The 18,248-nt window shown below is 29.3% G+C and overlaps 1 protein-coding gene across 1 annotated transcript; it reads left to right on the top strand.

Moving 5' to 3' along the window:
• The first annotated feature begins 11,738 nt into the window (after window positions 1-11,738).
• On the top strand, window positions 11,739-14,119 carry LOC129298880 (chlorophyll a-b binding protein CP29.3, chloroplastic). The gene is made up of 2 exons (XM_054937328.1): window positions 11,739-12,348; window positions 13,510-14,119. The coding sequence occupies exons 1-2, from the start codon at window positions 11,827-11,829 to the stop codon at window positions 13,828-13,830; spliced, it is 843 nt and encodes a 280-aa protein (XP_054793303.1). The 5' UTR covers window positions 11,739-11,826; the 3' UTR covers window positions 13,831-14,119.
• Window positions 14,120-18,248: the final 4,129 nt, after the last annotated feature.

Here is an 18,248-nt window from a genome sequence, read left to right on the forward strand (position 1 = left end):
TATGACTTTGAGTTGAAGTATCATCCAGGGAAAGCTAACGTAGTCGCCGATGCTCTGAGCAGGAAGCTTGTACATACTGCTCACATGATGGTCAGAGAACATGAATTATGGAGTAGTTTTCATGCAGTAAATGTAGAAGTAGTCGAAAATCGTTTGGCTGCTCTACATATTACTGAATTTGAGAATAATTTTTGGGAAGAAATCAGAATTTCACAGCAGAAGGACGATTATTTGAATAAGATTAGGGTAGAGATTGGGGCTAGAAAGGCTGAACATTTTGATGTGACCGATAATGATGTCGTAAGATATAAAGGTAGAGTGTGTGTGCCTAATGATACTCGATTGAAAAATATCTTACTTGAGGAGGCTCATCAGAGTAAATATACCATTCACCCAGGAGCAACTAAGATGTATCATGACTTAAGACGTGGTTGGTGGTGGCCAAGGATGAAGAGAGATGTAACTGAACATGTAACTCGTTGTTTGACTTGTTAGAAAGTCAAAATTGAGCATCAGAAACCAGCCGGGATGCTACAGTCTCTTGATATTCCAGAGTGGAAATGGGACAGAATTAAGTGAGAGAACTGTTTTGGGGCCGGACATTGTTGATGAGACTACCCAAAAGATTTCTTTAATCAAGCAAAAATTACTCACAGCTCAAAGTAGACAAAAGAGTTATGCGGATAAGAGGAGAAGACCGCTTGAGTTTGAAGTAGGTGACCATGTATTTTTAAAAATCTCTCCGGTAACTGGTGTTGGAAGAGCTATTAAGGCTAAGAAGTTGACACCAAGGTTTATGGGGCCTTTTGAGATCTTAAAACGAGTTGGACCAGTAGCGTACCAAGTAGCATTACCACCCCAAATTGCTGGAATACACAACATATTCCATGTGTCACAACTGAAAAAGTATCAACCAGATCCTTCCCATATAATTGAACCCGAGGAAATTGAACTCAGGGAGAATTTGACATTCAAAGCTGAACCAGAAAGGATTGTGGATTACAAGGACAAGCAATTAAGAAACAAGACCATTAGATTGGTTAAAGTAATTTGGAAGGGCACGACTCCAGGTGATGCTACGTGGGAGACCGAGGACAGTATGCGACGTGATTATCCTCGTCTTTTTGATTAAGTGAGTAGTTAATAGTTACTAATTTTAAATTTTGAGGACAAAATTTCTAAAAGGAGGGGAGAATTGTAATATCCCAATATAAATTTTAATAGTTAATTTGGGTTAATAGAAAATTTAAAAAAATAAATAAAAAAATAAATAATTTTTAAAAAAAATAAAAAAAATAATAAAATAATATTATTAAATTATTATTATAATAATAAAAAAAAGAGAAAGGAAGAAGAAGAAGAAAACGAATTTGCTTCGTCCGCCGCCTCAACAGTAACAATAATAAAATAATAATAAAAAAAAGAAGAAGAAGAGAGAGAAAATAATTTAAAAAAATGTGGGACCCACTGAATTTTTATAAAAACTCACCTGTTACTTCATTTCTTCATTCCTTCTTTCGTGCGTGAGCTTCGGCAGAGAGAGCATCTGTGAGCCAAATTCACCGGTGCAGGGTTTTAAGGTAAGAGTTTTTAATAGGATATTTAGGGTGTGATTTTAAGCTTTTCAAAACTAAGTAAGTGTTCTAAAATTTTTTCTTAGTCATCCTTTTCTTTGGTTTCTGAGTTTGTAGTGGTAGAAAATTTAAGATCTGGAAGAGGGATGAATTTATGTTGAATAAATATGGTTTTTAAGGTTGTTAGTAGTATAATAAATATTCTAGAGTATAAATTTATTGGTGATCTTTGAATTTGTGGCTTATGGATCAAATTCTAGACTAGATCTAAAAATATATGTTGATTTATTGAGGTTTAGATGATTATTTGGGATGAGAAATAAATTATTATGGCTATAGGATTATGATTTTAAGCTAGAGACTTAATTTTTAATTTTTGGGTATTTTAGGTACGAATTTATGAAATAAAAAGAAAATTTTGATAATAAAAATTAGTTTAGAAGTTGATTTTTAGATTATTAATGTTTATTGATAATTAAAAGAGGAGTTAAAAATTATACTTAATAGTATTAACTATAGATTTGTATTAAGATTGAGATTAAGAATTATGTTATATTTTTAATTCTATTATTAGAATTATTTTATTAGTTTCAAAAATTGAAACTAATATTTATAAATAATATGTTATTTGTAGATTGTATTACTGGTGAAGATTGTGGTGAGAGAGAAATTTTAAGGAATAATTTATTGAAAAAGCCACAAGGTAACCATGCTTTTAATTTGTGATTAGTGTTACTTCATGTTAATTGGGTGATTATTGAAAAAATTATGAAATTTTTTAATATTATATAATTGTGCAATATTATTATAAATTTATTTGATTATTGTGGGAGGTGTTGGGAGACTTGCTATTGTTGTTGTATTTATATGCCACGTGGTATGCCCCTATTGGAGCTCAATAGGTGGTTTGTAAGGACTCGGGCTAATCTACCTTTGGCCGGGTAATTTAGTACCGAGTGAGGGCTACGGCTCGAGGTTAATGGAGGGATATAAGGATGGTTGTTTGTGTTTATTATAATATTCCTTATATTTGTTAGAATTATATTATTTTTAATTCTCACTTAGTAAGCACACACTTAACTGTTTGTATACACTATCATAAATTGGCTTTGGTTACTGAGACTTTTGAGTCTCATTATGTGGTTAACAATTTTCAGGAGAAGAGCCACGAGTGACACGTGGAGGAGTCTCAGAGGTTTAGTGGTATAGATCCACTGTCTCTTTTGAGTATTTAATTTATGATTTATAATGTGTTATATTGCTAATATTAGGGCTTTTTGTTTATTGTCAATTATATGAATATATAAATGTAATCATGCCTTTCAAACTATTTTATTTTTAATACAATTTGGATGACTGTAATTTTAATATTTGGTTTACTTTGGATTGGTTAAAATGGCATGATTATAAGGCCAAATAACTGGCTTGTGTTGAAAATTGACTAAATTGCTTATTTGACTTGTTGGGAGTATAAGGATGGATAAATGTGATTTAGTTTACTTGTTGGGAGTATAAGGATGGACAAATGTGATTTAGCCTAATGGCATGTGGGAGGTAAAAATTTATCTGAAATGTTATAGTGTGTGAGTTGAAGCCAATTATAAAATATTTTATATCAAATTATTGATATAAAAATGTGTTGGGTGGCTGTAACCCAACTATAGTTGAGTTAAATTATAAAAAAAAAAAATTTTGGTGTGTTACAAGGGCTGCTCTGCTTCTTTTTTTTTTTTTTGTCCCTGGAGTTTGGTATAATCCGATAAAATATGTTTGATTTTTTAACCAGCAGAATAAACATGTTTGATGTGCCGTGGAAGGAAGTTCACACTTATGTTTATTTGCATAATAATGTCCTCATACAAATATGTTAAAAACGAGTTATTAATTTTATAATTAATTAAGAATTCAATTTTAAAATAATTTTTAAAAATAATAATTAAAACGAAAATAACTAATTTCTTGAAAATAAGAGTGAAAATTAATTTTATAACCTCGTAATTTGAAAATGAAAATAAAAATCATGTAAAATTTATTATAAAAAATAATATGATAATTACAAGATAATCAATTACATTAACTTGAGTAAATAAACAGAATTAGTATTAGATGATCATATCCAAAAGAAAAAAAGTTATATATTTATGATATTATTTTTAATCAAATTAAGATATGTGAATTTTATTTAATAAAAATATATTAAATATATAAGTTATTGGAAAAATTAGATATAAGTCGTATGGAATTGACTTATTTATAAATAAGTCCTATAAAATTGTAAAATAACAATTAGATTGAAATTTGCATAAAAAAGATAATGTCCCTATTAAATATATTTACATTATATCAATGAAATAATTTATAATTATTTTATCAATAATTTATAACTATAACTTTAACTTTTTATAACTGTAATTTCACATATTTAATAATTAAACTGATTGAATATAAAGTTATAATTATAAAAAGTTGAAGCTATGGTTATAAATTACTAATGAAATAGTTATAAATAATTAATGTAAATTTTGTTAGTAACGTTTGATTATTTAACTATTTGATATATGAAATTACATTTATAAAAAAGTAAAATTATAGTTATAAAATATTAATAAAATAGTGATAAATTAATTATTTAATTAATATAATGTATGTTTAATAAGAATATTATTATTTTTATAATTTAATTTTAAATTATACTCAAATCTTAATAAACCTAACTGTAGTTTTTAAATTTTATAAAATTTATTTATAAAGAAGTATGTTTTATAAAACTTATTTATAATGTTTCCTAAGTTATTCTCCATTCAAAAATCACCGGGGGTGTCATTTCAAAGATGAAGGTCCTTTTAGTCATTGTACATTTACGGAATGGAGCTCCATCGTACAGCAGATGGAGGGGAATGCCGACGTTCAGCTTTTGTTTCTAGTTTCTTGAAGCCATGTCAAGGAATCTTTTTTTTTTTTTTTAACCTTGACTTTTTTTTGGTTATATTTTGATCATTTTGTTTTTTAAAAAAATGGAAATGCCGACTAGCAGCTTGGTAATCTTTTTGTAAGAATGATTCTCCCCATTGCAAACACATAAATGAATTCAAGTGGTTTGAACTTGTATGATTCAAATAGTTTGAATTTAAACCTTAGAGCCTGATCTATTTAATCAATTAAACAATAAAGAATTGATTAAAGTAAAATAAATTATAGAAATTTAATTCAAAATTGATAAAAACACATAAATGGATTCAAGTAGTTTGAACTTGTATGATTCCGATAGTTTGAATTTAAACCTTAGAGCCTAATCTATTTAATCGATTAAACAATAAAGAAGTGATTAAAATAAGATAAATTATAGAAATTTAATTCAAAATCAATAAAAACTAAAAGGAGCAACACGCTAATTTTCCCTTTTAATTTTTGTATCCACAGTTGCTAATGCATTAAGCAACAAGGACACACAGAATCTGCAATAATTACTAAACAATAGTAAGCCTTGATTTACGGTTTGCCTTATGTTTATGGTGAAACCTCTCAGAGGCATTATTCCCCAATTAGGTACCAAAAGCATAGAGCGCACCAAGTGAAAATAACAGTGTCCTCTCTCATTCATTTCATTCACATACTTTTTTCTTTTGTTGCTAATAATAATCACAAGCATAGACTTTTAAAGCATTGATAAACTGGGTCATTGTGATTGACGTTCCCGCCAAAATTCTAAATTACTAGTTAACAAACGATATGGTTGCTTTGTCTCTAATTAATCATATGCAATAATTAATTATACTTGATCCCCCTGGCCTCAGCATTCCGTCTCTGTAATAATTATTTACTGTGGATTCTACAATTCCACAGAGTCACACAAATGACGGTGGAAAGTTTTCATAAGGAGATGGGGTTAAAACCAAAAAGTGTTTTGGCATGTAGTCGGAGAAATATATCCAGGGGGAGACAAGAACTAGCAAAATTGTACAGAGCAGGTTCTTCAGGAATAATCATACTTGGTCTCCATTTGCTTGTCCCTTTTTCCCAATTCATATGTTTAATAGTGAGTTTCAGTTCTGCTAATTTTTTTGTCATTTTTCAAAACAACATGTAATATAAGCTTAACAACAAGCTAAGCTGCACTAGCTTTACATGAGAATAAACAGTGCAGTTTATTAGTCTAACTTTATACAAAATTTATGAGCCCCACGGTTCATTTTCTTAAAAAAAAATTACAAATACAAGATGTATGAGATAAATGGCCTACACGAATTCCCCTGTGTTGCGATTGCATACTTGCTTGCATTTTAAAATTATGGAATGCTGAAAACGAACAATTAACCACATCGGATAAAGGTTGAGATTTAACTTTTAATGGACGTATGAGCATATTTGCTGGAGCATTAATCGTGTTCTTGACAGAGTCTTCCTGTATGGGAGTGAAGTTGTGCTGTTTCTAAGAGTCTAAGGGCTTGACTTTGAAAACTCTCATTAAAAGAATATGGACACAAGGCCAAGTAAAGAGTGTCAACTGAAGTGGCGTACAATAGTTTCATGCACACTTATTTATGTTGAATAATTGATTCAAATCATTGTCTACTGTATTATTTTGGGTGGGTGAAACCGTATCTTGTAAAGTAAAAGACTCAAGTCTTTTAGACTTTTTAAAGTGATAATATTTTGTAATCATTTTGAAAATGGTAGGGAATTGTCAGCATATTTTTAAAATGAAAAGATGTTTTTTAGAAAATCAAATTCTTTTGAAAAGTCTTGTCTTTATAAATTTTTATGAAAATTTATGTAAAAAATTACAGTCACCAAGGTCATATTTCTTTAAATTTTAAAGGTACTTTTGGAATGGTAATAAAATCAAAAGGTGTCATTTGATGAAATGAAATGTATTTCAAAAAAATTTTATATATTAAAAGGATGTTTCTTTTCATCAAAGGTTGTTTTAAATATTCCTTGGTTGGTATTAATTATTAAACTATGTAAGTACATGAACTAACATATGGGTGTTCATGAGTTAATATAAGATTGTTCATGAATCAATATAAGGGTTATGAACTAACATTAGTTATAACTTTTGAGGAGAGTTTTATTACTTAAAATGCACCACTTCAAGGCATTGTTTCAACATCTATAAATACCCTTCACCATTGCCCATTTGGTACTTCAAAGAACATTCAGTTCTTGAAACTTGCTACCTTGATTCTTCAAGTGCCCTAGAAATGAAGTCAAACTTTTACTTTGTATAAACCATTATTGTCTCAACTTAAGCCTTGATAATGTAAACCATACTCAAGGATCTTTATTATATCCTAAAAGAGAATTGCCATCATAGTCGGGGGCTAATTAAGCCTTAAAGAAAGTGATGCCCATACCTTAAAAATGACGTGCACAACTTTCGTTTTTATCTCTACTTCTTTTGTTCTTTAGAGAGCCATGCTCGTTAACAATCTTTAAGCCTTTTTCCATTGTCTTCATGCTAAATCACTTTTAAAAAAAGGATCTTGATATCACTTGTTAGGCTTGAGGAGCATCTTAGGGGAGGGAAGAATATAGTTGGGCTGTCTAATGGTTTCAAAAGAATATATATATCTATATATAAGTGAATTTAACATTACATGTTAAATCAAAATTTTAAGTCGTTAAGTTTATATGTCTTTTTCACTTGTATATTTCTTCTCTAACCTAATTACATACAATGTGAGACTTTTTCCCTATATTATGTCAAGCTTGGACCACACAAACATGCTCCTTCCATTTGCTCACACTTTGAAGACATTAACCTGCTACAAATAACTTGGCCTAATAACACTTATTGGCTTTCAAGGTTGAAAAGTAGTTGGTGGCCATAAGATTAAAAAGGGTAAATGTTAAGATTTTACTCTTGACAGACCTGTAAACATATATTTGTTGGAGCATTGATCATTGTAGTATTTTTAACAGAGTCTACTTGTATGGGAGTGAAGTGATGCCATTTTTAAGAGTTTAAGGGCTTGACTCTAAAAACTCTCATGAAAAGGATATGAACACAAGGTCAACTAAGAGTGTCAACTTAAGCGGCATACAATGGTTTGAGATCTTATATGTAAGTCATGCACACATGTTCACATGGAATAATTGTTTCAAAGCTTTGTTTATCATATTATTTTGGATGGGTGAAACCATGTCTTGCTAAGTAAATGTTCATGTATTTTAGACACCTTTATTGAAAGCATGATATGTCCGAAGTGATAAGATAATGACAGTTTTGTAATCATTTTAAAAATGGCAGGAGATTTTTGGAATATTTTTAAAATGAAGATATGTCTTTTGAAAATTTATGTCATTTTAAAAAGTCATATCCTTATAAATCAAGAAGTTATGTACTTTTAAGGAATTTGTATGAATGGTTATATAGAAAGTTATAGTCACCAAGGTTATGTCTCTCTAAATTCTAAAAGTATCTTTGGAGGGTTATAAAACTAAAAGGTGTCATTTATTAAAAAGAAATGTATTTAAAAAAATTTTACATATTAAAAGGATGTTTCATTTCATAAAAATTTATTATAAATAATCTTTGGTTAATTTTAAATTTTAAACTACGTAGGTTCATGAATTAATATAAGGGTTATGAAATAACATTGGTTGTAACTTTTAAAGAGAGTTTTGTAACTTAAAAGACATAACTTCAATATTTATAAATATGCCTCTCCACCGTTCATTTTGTATATTCAGTTATTAAAACTCATTGTTTTTATTATATCGTGAAGGAAATTTATCATCAACCTAACTTGCACTTGAAGACTGTAATAAGTTGGGGCGAATTAAGCCTAAAAGAAAGTGTTGCCAACACCTTGAAGACAACATGTACTACTACTCTCTTCTTCATCTCTATTTCTTTTGTTTTTCATAGAGTTATTCCTACCAACAATCTTTAGACTTAACTCATTAGTTACAATGACTTCTTTAAAAAAGTTGACAATGAACATTGTAAAGTTGAAAAGATTTGAAGAAGGCAACTTTCTCACGTGGCAAATGTAGATGAAATTTTTTTCTCGTGGCTTTAATTTTTTTTATCCTTTAATTTTTTGTTGGTTAAAAGTTAGTTCATCAAAAATTTATTTAACAAGAGTCTGTTATTGTAAATAAATTTGTATTTAAATATACATATTATTTAACGGTTAATTTGATAAAAAATTTTTGAACAAAAAGTTAATTTGATAAATTGAACCTACACCATATCAAACAAAATTACATAAAAAGCAATAGAAAATGAGATAAGTATGAAGTAAGCAAGATGCATTCATTCACACACGCACGCATGGAGTCCCCCACACGTGGAATCTAAGCGGGAACGGGAGGGACAGAATTGGGACAGGCGTTTGGAAAGTATGATTGGGGATGATGAAGGAATGTGGAGATTAATTAATTAGGATTAAAGATAGGGGTTTGAACCTTAAAGCATGATTAACGCAACACACCTGAAAAATATGAGTGGTTCATCTGTAGGCATTGTGGGAGGCTCTTCACTGTTCACCTTTTCCTTTCCCCATCAACGTTCTTCACTTTCCCCCGACATTCCCCGACACGGCCTCGTGTCATTCATCATGCCCTCTAATTCTCTCTTATACCCCCGGCGTCTTCCTTATTTTCATTTCTTAGTCGATCACTTTTAATTGTTTAAGTTCCAATTTTGAGTTTTCTAGATTCACAAATTTCTTCTTGTTTTCTTTTATGGCGTGATGGAAAAAATTGAATGGTGCCCTTATAGATTTGAATTATGTTAAGTGTTTTTGTTTTGATGTGGTTGTCTTTACAGGCTACAATGGGGCTTGGAAAGTGGGTGGAGTGTCATAATGGAATGAAGATCCAGTTTGTGAGCAGATATTTGATCCAATTACGTGGTATATGCTTTTAGGGAGCCATAATATGGCCATGCACTACTTTGTCACCAAACACCCAGGATTGTGATGGCATGCCATCATCACTTCATCTTCCTGTCTTTCTGCTTCAATTCCATCTTTTGTTTAATCACCACTTGCCCAACTTAGCTTGTAACTTCACATGATTTCACTTCTTTTTGAAATATAATCATGTCTGACTATATTATATTCAAGTATTGCCAGGTCCAATCATAAATAGTTCTCCTAAATTTTTTTTTATAGAATTTGAACTTGAGATTTTGTGTTTAAGCAATTATAACCCTTTCTATTATAACCAATGGATATACATGTTTCCATCTATACTATTGTATGGTGTAACTTGTTAGTTGTTATAAAGTTTATACTTTATGTTGAAATTGATGGTTTTCAGGAATTGATGTTGGTGTACCTCAAGCTGATGAAATGTGCCTTAAAAAAAAAAAATCTGAGTTAGATCCTTGAAGTTAGCAGAGCTCATCTTCTATATATCCTATTGGACTAAAGTGAATCTCTTCCATATGTGAGTATCTTTTTCCTCGAGGTTCAAGTGAAACATAATTTTTTTACGCAGACCGTTCCACTCTTATTGGATCAGTTCTCAGCCCATATATATTATATATATTCTTACCCATTTAAATGGACAGGCCCGAAGAAATAAGGAGAATAAGGCCCACACATATTCATTTTGATACATGCTCCCCATGCAAATGCCAAACAATGAGAAGCTTAATGATGAATCTCCATATAGACCAGCAAACAGCGGTAATAAAAGCGACAAGCCCAAATAATCAAAATTTGATGAATAGCAATCTGGTCCTTCAAGATATTATAATTTTATTAAAGTTTTTAAAAATTTTTGTACTCATAAATTTTAAATTAAAAAGATCGTCTTACTCTCATCATCAAGTTATGCTTTCTTGTTCAGTTTTTATGATTCTTTGAATAAATGTTATTCCTTAAATAAAAGTTGTGATTGATGTTTGTTATTTTGAGAAATTATTTTTCAATAATAAAATTTATATTTGATAAGTTATAATTTATCATTCAATTTATAGAATAAAAGGTATTATTCTCTAAGCAAAGTTGAGATCGAAACTTATTTTTCAATAACAAAAAGTTATACTTGATAAATTATAATTTTTTATTCAATTTTGTAATTCATAGAACAAAAAGTGTTATTTGTTAAGTAAAAGTTTTGATTAGAGCTTTTTTTCAATAATAGAAATTACACTTATAAATTGTGATTTTCTTTTCAACTTTTGCAATTTATATAATAAAAATTGTGATTGTGACTTATTATTTTTGATAAAATTAAAATAATTTTTTATTTTAAAATTTATTGACATAAAAATTTTCATAAATTTAAGTGAAATCATGATATTTTAAAAAATTAAATTATCATTTATAATCATAACAAATTTTAATTTCTTGCTTGTCTCCTTTATTATGTTTTTAAAAAAGCATGCAATAGATTCTCACTAAATATCTTTTCGGTTAATGTGACACTTCTCTAACCACTGAATGGTTAAATTATTAATTTTATTTAAAAATATAATAAACTTGCAATTTTATTATGTTTCAATAAAAATATTTAAACTTGTATCACATTTTATTTTATAATGAATGATTTTAAATAAAAGTAATATTATAAAAACATAATTAATATTTGTCAAATGTGTTACACTTCATTTATTTAATGTTATAAGATATTTTTAACTAAATTATACGTGTAATAAATTAATTTATTATCTTTAAAATTATATTATTTTCATATTTATATTTATTTAATAAAATATTTTAATTATAAAAGCTTATTAATTACTGTATTTTTTAAAAAAATTATTAATTATATTTTAAAAGATTTAAAATATTTTATATTTTTGAAGACCTTACCTAAAAATTATTAATAACTAAAGAATCTTATTAAAAGGCGTCTTATGTTATAGGCAGAAAGTATACATTAAAAAATCATTGTAAATACTAAATACTCAACAGTAAAAAATATATTTAATTGAAATATCAAAAGGCCCCGTTACTTTTTTAATTATCAATATATTAATTCAGTTTTAACGAGCAATATTATTTTTAATTGTTGAAAAATCCTCGGGGGGGTCGTTGTTCTCTTTGAAACCTAAAATGTAAAATAATAAATTTTCCCAACGGGGCCCACAAATGAGGTGAAGCTGCCATCAACCATCCAAGGCCGGCTATTCAGATAAGGCAGAGATAAGCCTCTCCCTCTCTTTCCTTCCCATCACATAATTGATAATTCCTTATTTTTCATTTTTCACACAATATATCACTCTCCACCTCCATTCCCACCTGCCCTTTCCAATCTCTCCCCCGCCTCACTGCTCCACCGCTCTCCCATGGCTGCCACCGCCACCTCATACTTCTTCGGTACCCGTCTCACCACCAACAATATCGCCTCTGACTCCGGCAGATTCCACGCCCTGCTCAAGTTCGGCACCAAGAAGAAGGCCGCCCCGCCTCCTCCGCCCCCCAAAAAAAAGCCGTCCTTCAACACCAAACCATCTGGAGATCGGCTCGTGTGGTTCCCGGGTGCCAAACCGCCAGAATGGCTCGACGGAACCATGGTGGGAGACCGTGGGTTCGATCCATTTGGGCTAGGGAAGCCCGCTGAGTATTTGCAGTTCGACTTGGACTCGCTGGACCAGAATCTGGCTAAGAATGTGGCCGGGGACGTGATTGGAACCAGATTGGAGACCACGGAGGTTAAACCGACTCCGTTTCAGCCGTACACGGAGGTTTTCGGGTTGCAAAGGTTCCGCGAGTGTGAGCTGATTCATGGGAGGTGGGCAATGCTGGGAGCGCTCGGTGCCTTGGCCGTTGAGGCACTCACTGGAGTCGCATGGCAAGACGCTGGAAAGGTACTCTATGTGTTTGTTTAAATGCTTGTGTGAAAATTGAGTATGCACCTGACCTAACCCACCATTCTTTTCAATCACTGAGATAGTCAAACAGTTTGGTGATCGCTGATCAAATGGAGCTTTCTTCAGTATAGCGTTATCACAATCTGCCTGTGTCGAACTAACAATGCTAAAACCTGTTAATGTGTATTGAATTTCAACGCTTGAGAGTGTGGAATTCCCATGTAGATGTTGATTTTTTTAGTGTTGTGTTGATGGATGTATGAGCTAGTGACGGTATGATATCGTTGTTATGAACCTCCCTGTATGTGGCGTAATACGCCTTGTGGTGCTTTTTGCTGAGTGTGGCTTATCGTGGTCCACTTGCTTACAGTATGAATATCACTGATTCACAATAGTGCTCAAGATGATTGATTATGACTCCTGTGGACAACAACGATGAAGACAAACTTTTTACGATGTTGTATACGTTATTCCACACTTCCAATTTCTTTTTCTCTCTCTTTTAAATTTCGCTTTTAGTCAGAACCGGACTACTCTTTCTTTTTTCTCTGTTGCTATTTCGCATGAAGACAAGAAGGGTGGGGCTCAGCGGAACCGCCTGTACGTGGGTCCCACCATCTGGTGTTTTTTTCTCTCCCACACAAATGTGTGGATTAGTTTTGGAGGAAAAATGAGTGATTTTCAAACACCTTTGACATAGTCATTCTTTTTTTTTTGCCAACACTTTTGACATAATCATTCATCAGAATTTCTATGTTTCTGTGCGTGTAGTTTATTTCACAAATAATCTGAACTTCACAGTTTGCTTGTAACGACTCATTATCTTCTTATAAATTGAGTGAATCTAAAATGTCATAGATCTACGGTGCTTAAGGTTTTTTTTTTTGGGGGTGGGGGGGGGGGGCTCTGCTCCAATGTTCTTGAATAGCAATATAACAAGAACTGCTTAAAATTAAAGTTGTTCACATATCATAATTTCATCCAGAAACCACATGACAAACACTAAAGAATTTGATTCAACCTTTTCTTAAAAGTTGAAATTTGTACGAAAATTAAAGTTAGACTGATTTTTTTTGCGTCATCCATATTGTCAGAAGGTTGATCAGTAGGGAAATATATCAGGTATAATGGTTTTGTTTTGGTGACTGCCATGATCAGGTAGAGCTGGTGGAAGGATCATCCTATCTGGGGCTTCCTCTTCCATTCTCATTGACCACACTGATCTGGATCGAGGTGGTACTGATAGGCTACATTGAATTCCAAAGAAATGCAGAACTTGACCCAGAAAAAAGGTTATACCCAGGTGGCAAGTTCTTCGATCCCCTTGGCTTGGCCAACGACCCTGAAGAGAAGGCCAGGCTTCAACTTGCAGAGATCAAGCATTCCAGGTTAGCCATGGTGGTTTTCCTCATCTTTGCAATTCAAGCTGCTGTTACTGGCAAAGGGCCCATCGCTTTTATTGCTACCTTTAACAAGTGACGTAACCTTACCCCACCAATGAGACTTCCATAGCTCCTTCTCCTCCTCCACTGGGTCAATCACCTCGCCTGCGCTCCAATTTCAATTCTTTTTTCTATACTCCCACTTGAGAACTGCTCTGTACAATCAATCAAATGTATGAATTAATGTATTCTGTATGTTTTTGTATGATGCTGTATGTATTCTGTTTTTGAATTGTACTTTATTCATGATATGGTATAAGTACAATAACCACCCATGTGTTCGGTGCTGGAAAAACAATTGAGAACATTACATTTTGAGAACTCAACTTGAAAATGCTTATGCTGAGTGTGTGTGTGTCTCTCTCTAAGCGACAGTATAAATTACAATGATAAGCTTACCATAGGCATGTATCTGGAATTTGGTTAACTGAAAAGGCACTTTCAGACAACTTATTTATGCAGCTGTCATAACTGTTTTTATTTGCATCCTCTGAGGTGCTTCTTGAAAGTAGTAATATTAGTTTTAGAAAAGCACAAGAAGCATTTTTTTTTTAATGGACGCACTAGAAGCATTATTATCAAGAAATTTTTAATTAACAGATTCGTGACTTCTGATACTCAGAAACACACAAGGCAGAATATTGTTATCCAGGGACGGAACACAAGTTGGAAAGAAAAAAGTACTGTGCTAACTAGATTTATGTCCCAGGAATGTTTTAGTTTTTGAGAATAAAAATAAATGTAAATATTTAAAAAATATTTTAATTTGCTTAAAGTAAATTTTATTATTTTTCCTTTATTTTATCTTAATTATAAATATTTTTTATTTTTAAAATTTATACAAATATATTTTGAAATCAATAATTAAGAGTTATAAATATAAACATGCTTTCTATTTTTAAGTTTTTATTTTCACCCATCTAGTCATTAACTGATAGTTACTATTTTTGATATATTTTTTTTAATTTTTATTTATATTTTAAAGTTATTAGTCATACAAACTAATTTATTTAGTATTTTTAAAAAATTAAATGCACACTCCATCTTTTGGAAAATATAAAATATTTTTAAATGAATCTCACCCTTAATAAAGTAGTTACTTGTTTTTAAAATAATATCATTTTTTCATATTCACTATTTGGGTGTTTCACTCTAAAATAAATTTAAAATAATTTATTCATTATGGAAATTTTTGAAAAAATAAAGTTAATGATTACATCTTTAAACACTGAAAATATTTTATATTTTTTAATATCCAACTCCCAAGAAATGACTCCTTTAACAAAGAGAGTAAATTTATTAAAATAATATTTCAAATATATATATGCAAAAAAAAAATTAATGGCATAAGAGATAAATTAGTTAATATAATTTATGTTTATGTTTATTTAAATTTTATAATCTTGATTAATGAGACTAAAGTGTAAGTTTTAAAAATAAAGAAGGAGTCTTTATAATTCTAACAAAATAAAAGGATTGCTAGTGTATTTTATTGTATAATTTATTAATTTGTGCAAATTAAAATTTAAAGAATATTTTTATTTTAAAATTTTTTATATTCATACATATTAAAAATATAAATAATAACTTATTTTATTTTAAATGTATTATCTCATGTAAGATAAAATTTAAAAAACACTTCTTCTTCTTTTTCCTCTTGTTTCATAAGACATTCTCACAATTGGCAAGTATGAGACTAAAATTTTAATGAGATGATACTTATGAAAAATGGCTTCTATTTTGTAATGTGCTATTCTTATACATATTAACAAATATTATTATTTTTTTAAAATTTCTCACATCTTACAATTTGAAATATAATCTAACTTGTTCTTTTCTAAAATGTGTTGCCCCGTATATCACTTTAAGAAAAATAAAACACACTCCATTTTATGTGATAACGTTATTTATAAATCATAATTATAATGGTTCTAAATCAACCAAATAATATAATCCATCTTTTACTACTATTTATCAATCATATATATAAGTATTGCAAGTAATACAATGATTATTAAGAAAAGATTAGATGTGCAGTGAAAGATAAATTCAATAATATTATATAATTAATTTATATCCCGTAATTCTTGTTGCTTAGACTTGAGGCACATAACTGCATCAATATTTTTAATAGGTGTACAAATCATAATCAATTTTTAAATATAAATAATAGAAAAATAGATTTTTATTCCTTATGCATTTGAAGCATAGAAACAAAAACTAGTTTTATATATGCTCATACAAACTATTTTGATTTGTTATCATGTGTTAATAATAAATACTCTCATCATTAAAAAATATAAAATATTTTTAACTAAATTTCAACTCAATAAAGTCATTACTTGTTTTCAAATTAATCTTTTTTTTTCATATTTATCCCTATTTAATAGGGTGTTTCACTTAAAATAAATATAAAGTAATTTATTTAATAAGAACACTTTAAAAAAATATAATAATTACACTTAAAAAAAATTAAAAATGCTTTGCATTTTTTAACATTCAACCTCTCAAAAAATACCTTATATTTTTTAAGGAGGGAATATTTAATATATTCTTTGTATAACACCTATTATTTTACTAAAATTTTATATTCACTATCAATTTTTAGTATAAAATCTTTTATGATGTCTCAAAATATAAAAATCTTATTATCTTTTACATCTTGTTTAAATTTTTAAAATTTATAAATGTAGACCGCACTCATATTTTTTTAATGGTAGGTCTACACACCACTTTTTTAAATCACATTACTTCAATTTTTTAAAAATTAAGTTTATTAAAATATTACATTTCCTTCGTTACACTTAGAGCCTCAATTTATATCAAGTTTAAAATATTTGAACATATAAAAAATTTATAGTTGAGCCTGATTCTTAACACCTTTAACTTTTAAATTTATTTAGGCTGATTTAACTATCCCAAATTATTAAAAATTATTTTATTTTATTTTTCTCTTTATTAAGTCCATACACTACATCTTGGCGAATATATATATTTAATTTTTTAAAAATTTACAAAATAAATACATTTAAATATTACAAAAATATTTTTGTAATTTAAATAATTGTTAGACAATATTTATATTTAAATAAGAGTATTTTAGTCCAACATACGTGAGTTAACGGTTTATTAATAGTTAGGTGGATGAAAATAAAATCTTAAAAATAGAAGGAGGGCTTGCATTTTATAACTATTCATGTTAAAAAATATTCATATATATTTCAAAAAATAGAAGTAAGGTATTATTAATTAATATAAAAATAGACAATATTTTTCTCATTTTTAAGTATAAGCTTTGTATTAACAATTTATTTTTTATAGATCTCACATGTATTTCTTTTACTATAAGGCTCACATTATTTTTTTCTTTTTTATTTACTATATAATATTAAAAAAGTTAGCAAATAAAAGTAAAAAAACAAGAAAAAAGAAAAAGTTGGATGTAACATTCCCATCCGGAAAGCTGAAAAAAGAAAAAAAAAAAAGTTACATGGGTAACGAATTAAAAAAAAAAACATAAAAAAGTCAGATCTACAGTACCATCCAACAGTGACAAATCTATAAATATAAATTTGGGATGCTTGGGGGCATTTTTTATTAATCACTGTTCATTTACTGTTCATCATGCATCTCAAATTTATATAAACTCGAAAATACCCCCTGTGCAATGCACGGAATTAAATAGAAAAATATTGTAAAACATTGATAAAGAAATAATTGAATTAAGAAAAAGCAATTGTGGGTCCCACGGCACTGTTAAATCTACTGTTTTATAAACAGTGAATCTTTTTATGTTTTACTATAGGTAAGATATAGATTCCTAATTTTGTTTTCCAAAGCTCCAGTGTTCGTTTGTATCAAGGGAGAATATGATTTTTGTTAAAAGAAGGGAGGGAAAAAGAATTTGGACGGCATGGTAAAATGCCAAGGTCTCAGTTTTTGCCACCAGGTCTTGTTGATTTGTATTAAGAGGCGGTAAGAATTTAGCTAAATTGTTTGCTCGCAGCTAACAAAATCACACCATGTTGCCTAAAGAACATATTGGTGTTTATTTAATTACTCCTTTAGATCACAATGCATGACATTGATGATTATTTTATAATTTAAAAAAAAAGTTAGAAATACAGGGCATCGGTGAAATATATTTTATAATCACAATACATAATATTGGTGAAATCTAATTTCTTAAAAAAATTGTATATCTTTTTTAATTACATTCTCATTAAACATTCCATGTAAACCTATAATAATTTTCAATGCATCAATTTGTCAAAAATAAAAAATAAATGTAGCAGGAATACATGGCTTGTTTGAAAACTTATTTTAAGAATAGTTTTATATTTTTCAGAACAAAAAAATAAAAAAATTTGTCTGGCAACATGTTTTCAAAAATTCTTTTAAAGAATAAAAAATAAATATTGTTATGAAGAATAAAAAAATATCTTTTAAATGTTA

The sequence above is a fragment of the Prosopis cineraria genome, unplaced genomic scaffold, assembly GCF_029017545.1.
Source record: "Prosopis cineraria cultivar Desert tree isolate PC_DT_omini unplaced genomic scaffold, ASM2901754v1 PC2, whole genome shotgun sequence".
Taxonomy (NCBI): Eukaryota; Viridiplantae; Streptophyta; class Magnoliopsida; order Fabales; family Fabaceae; genus Prosopis; species Prosopis cineraria.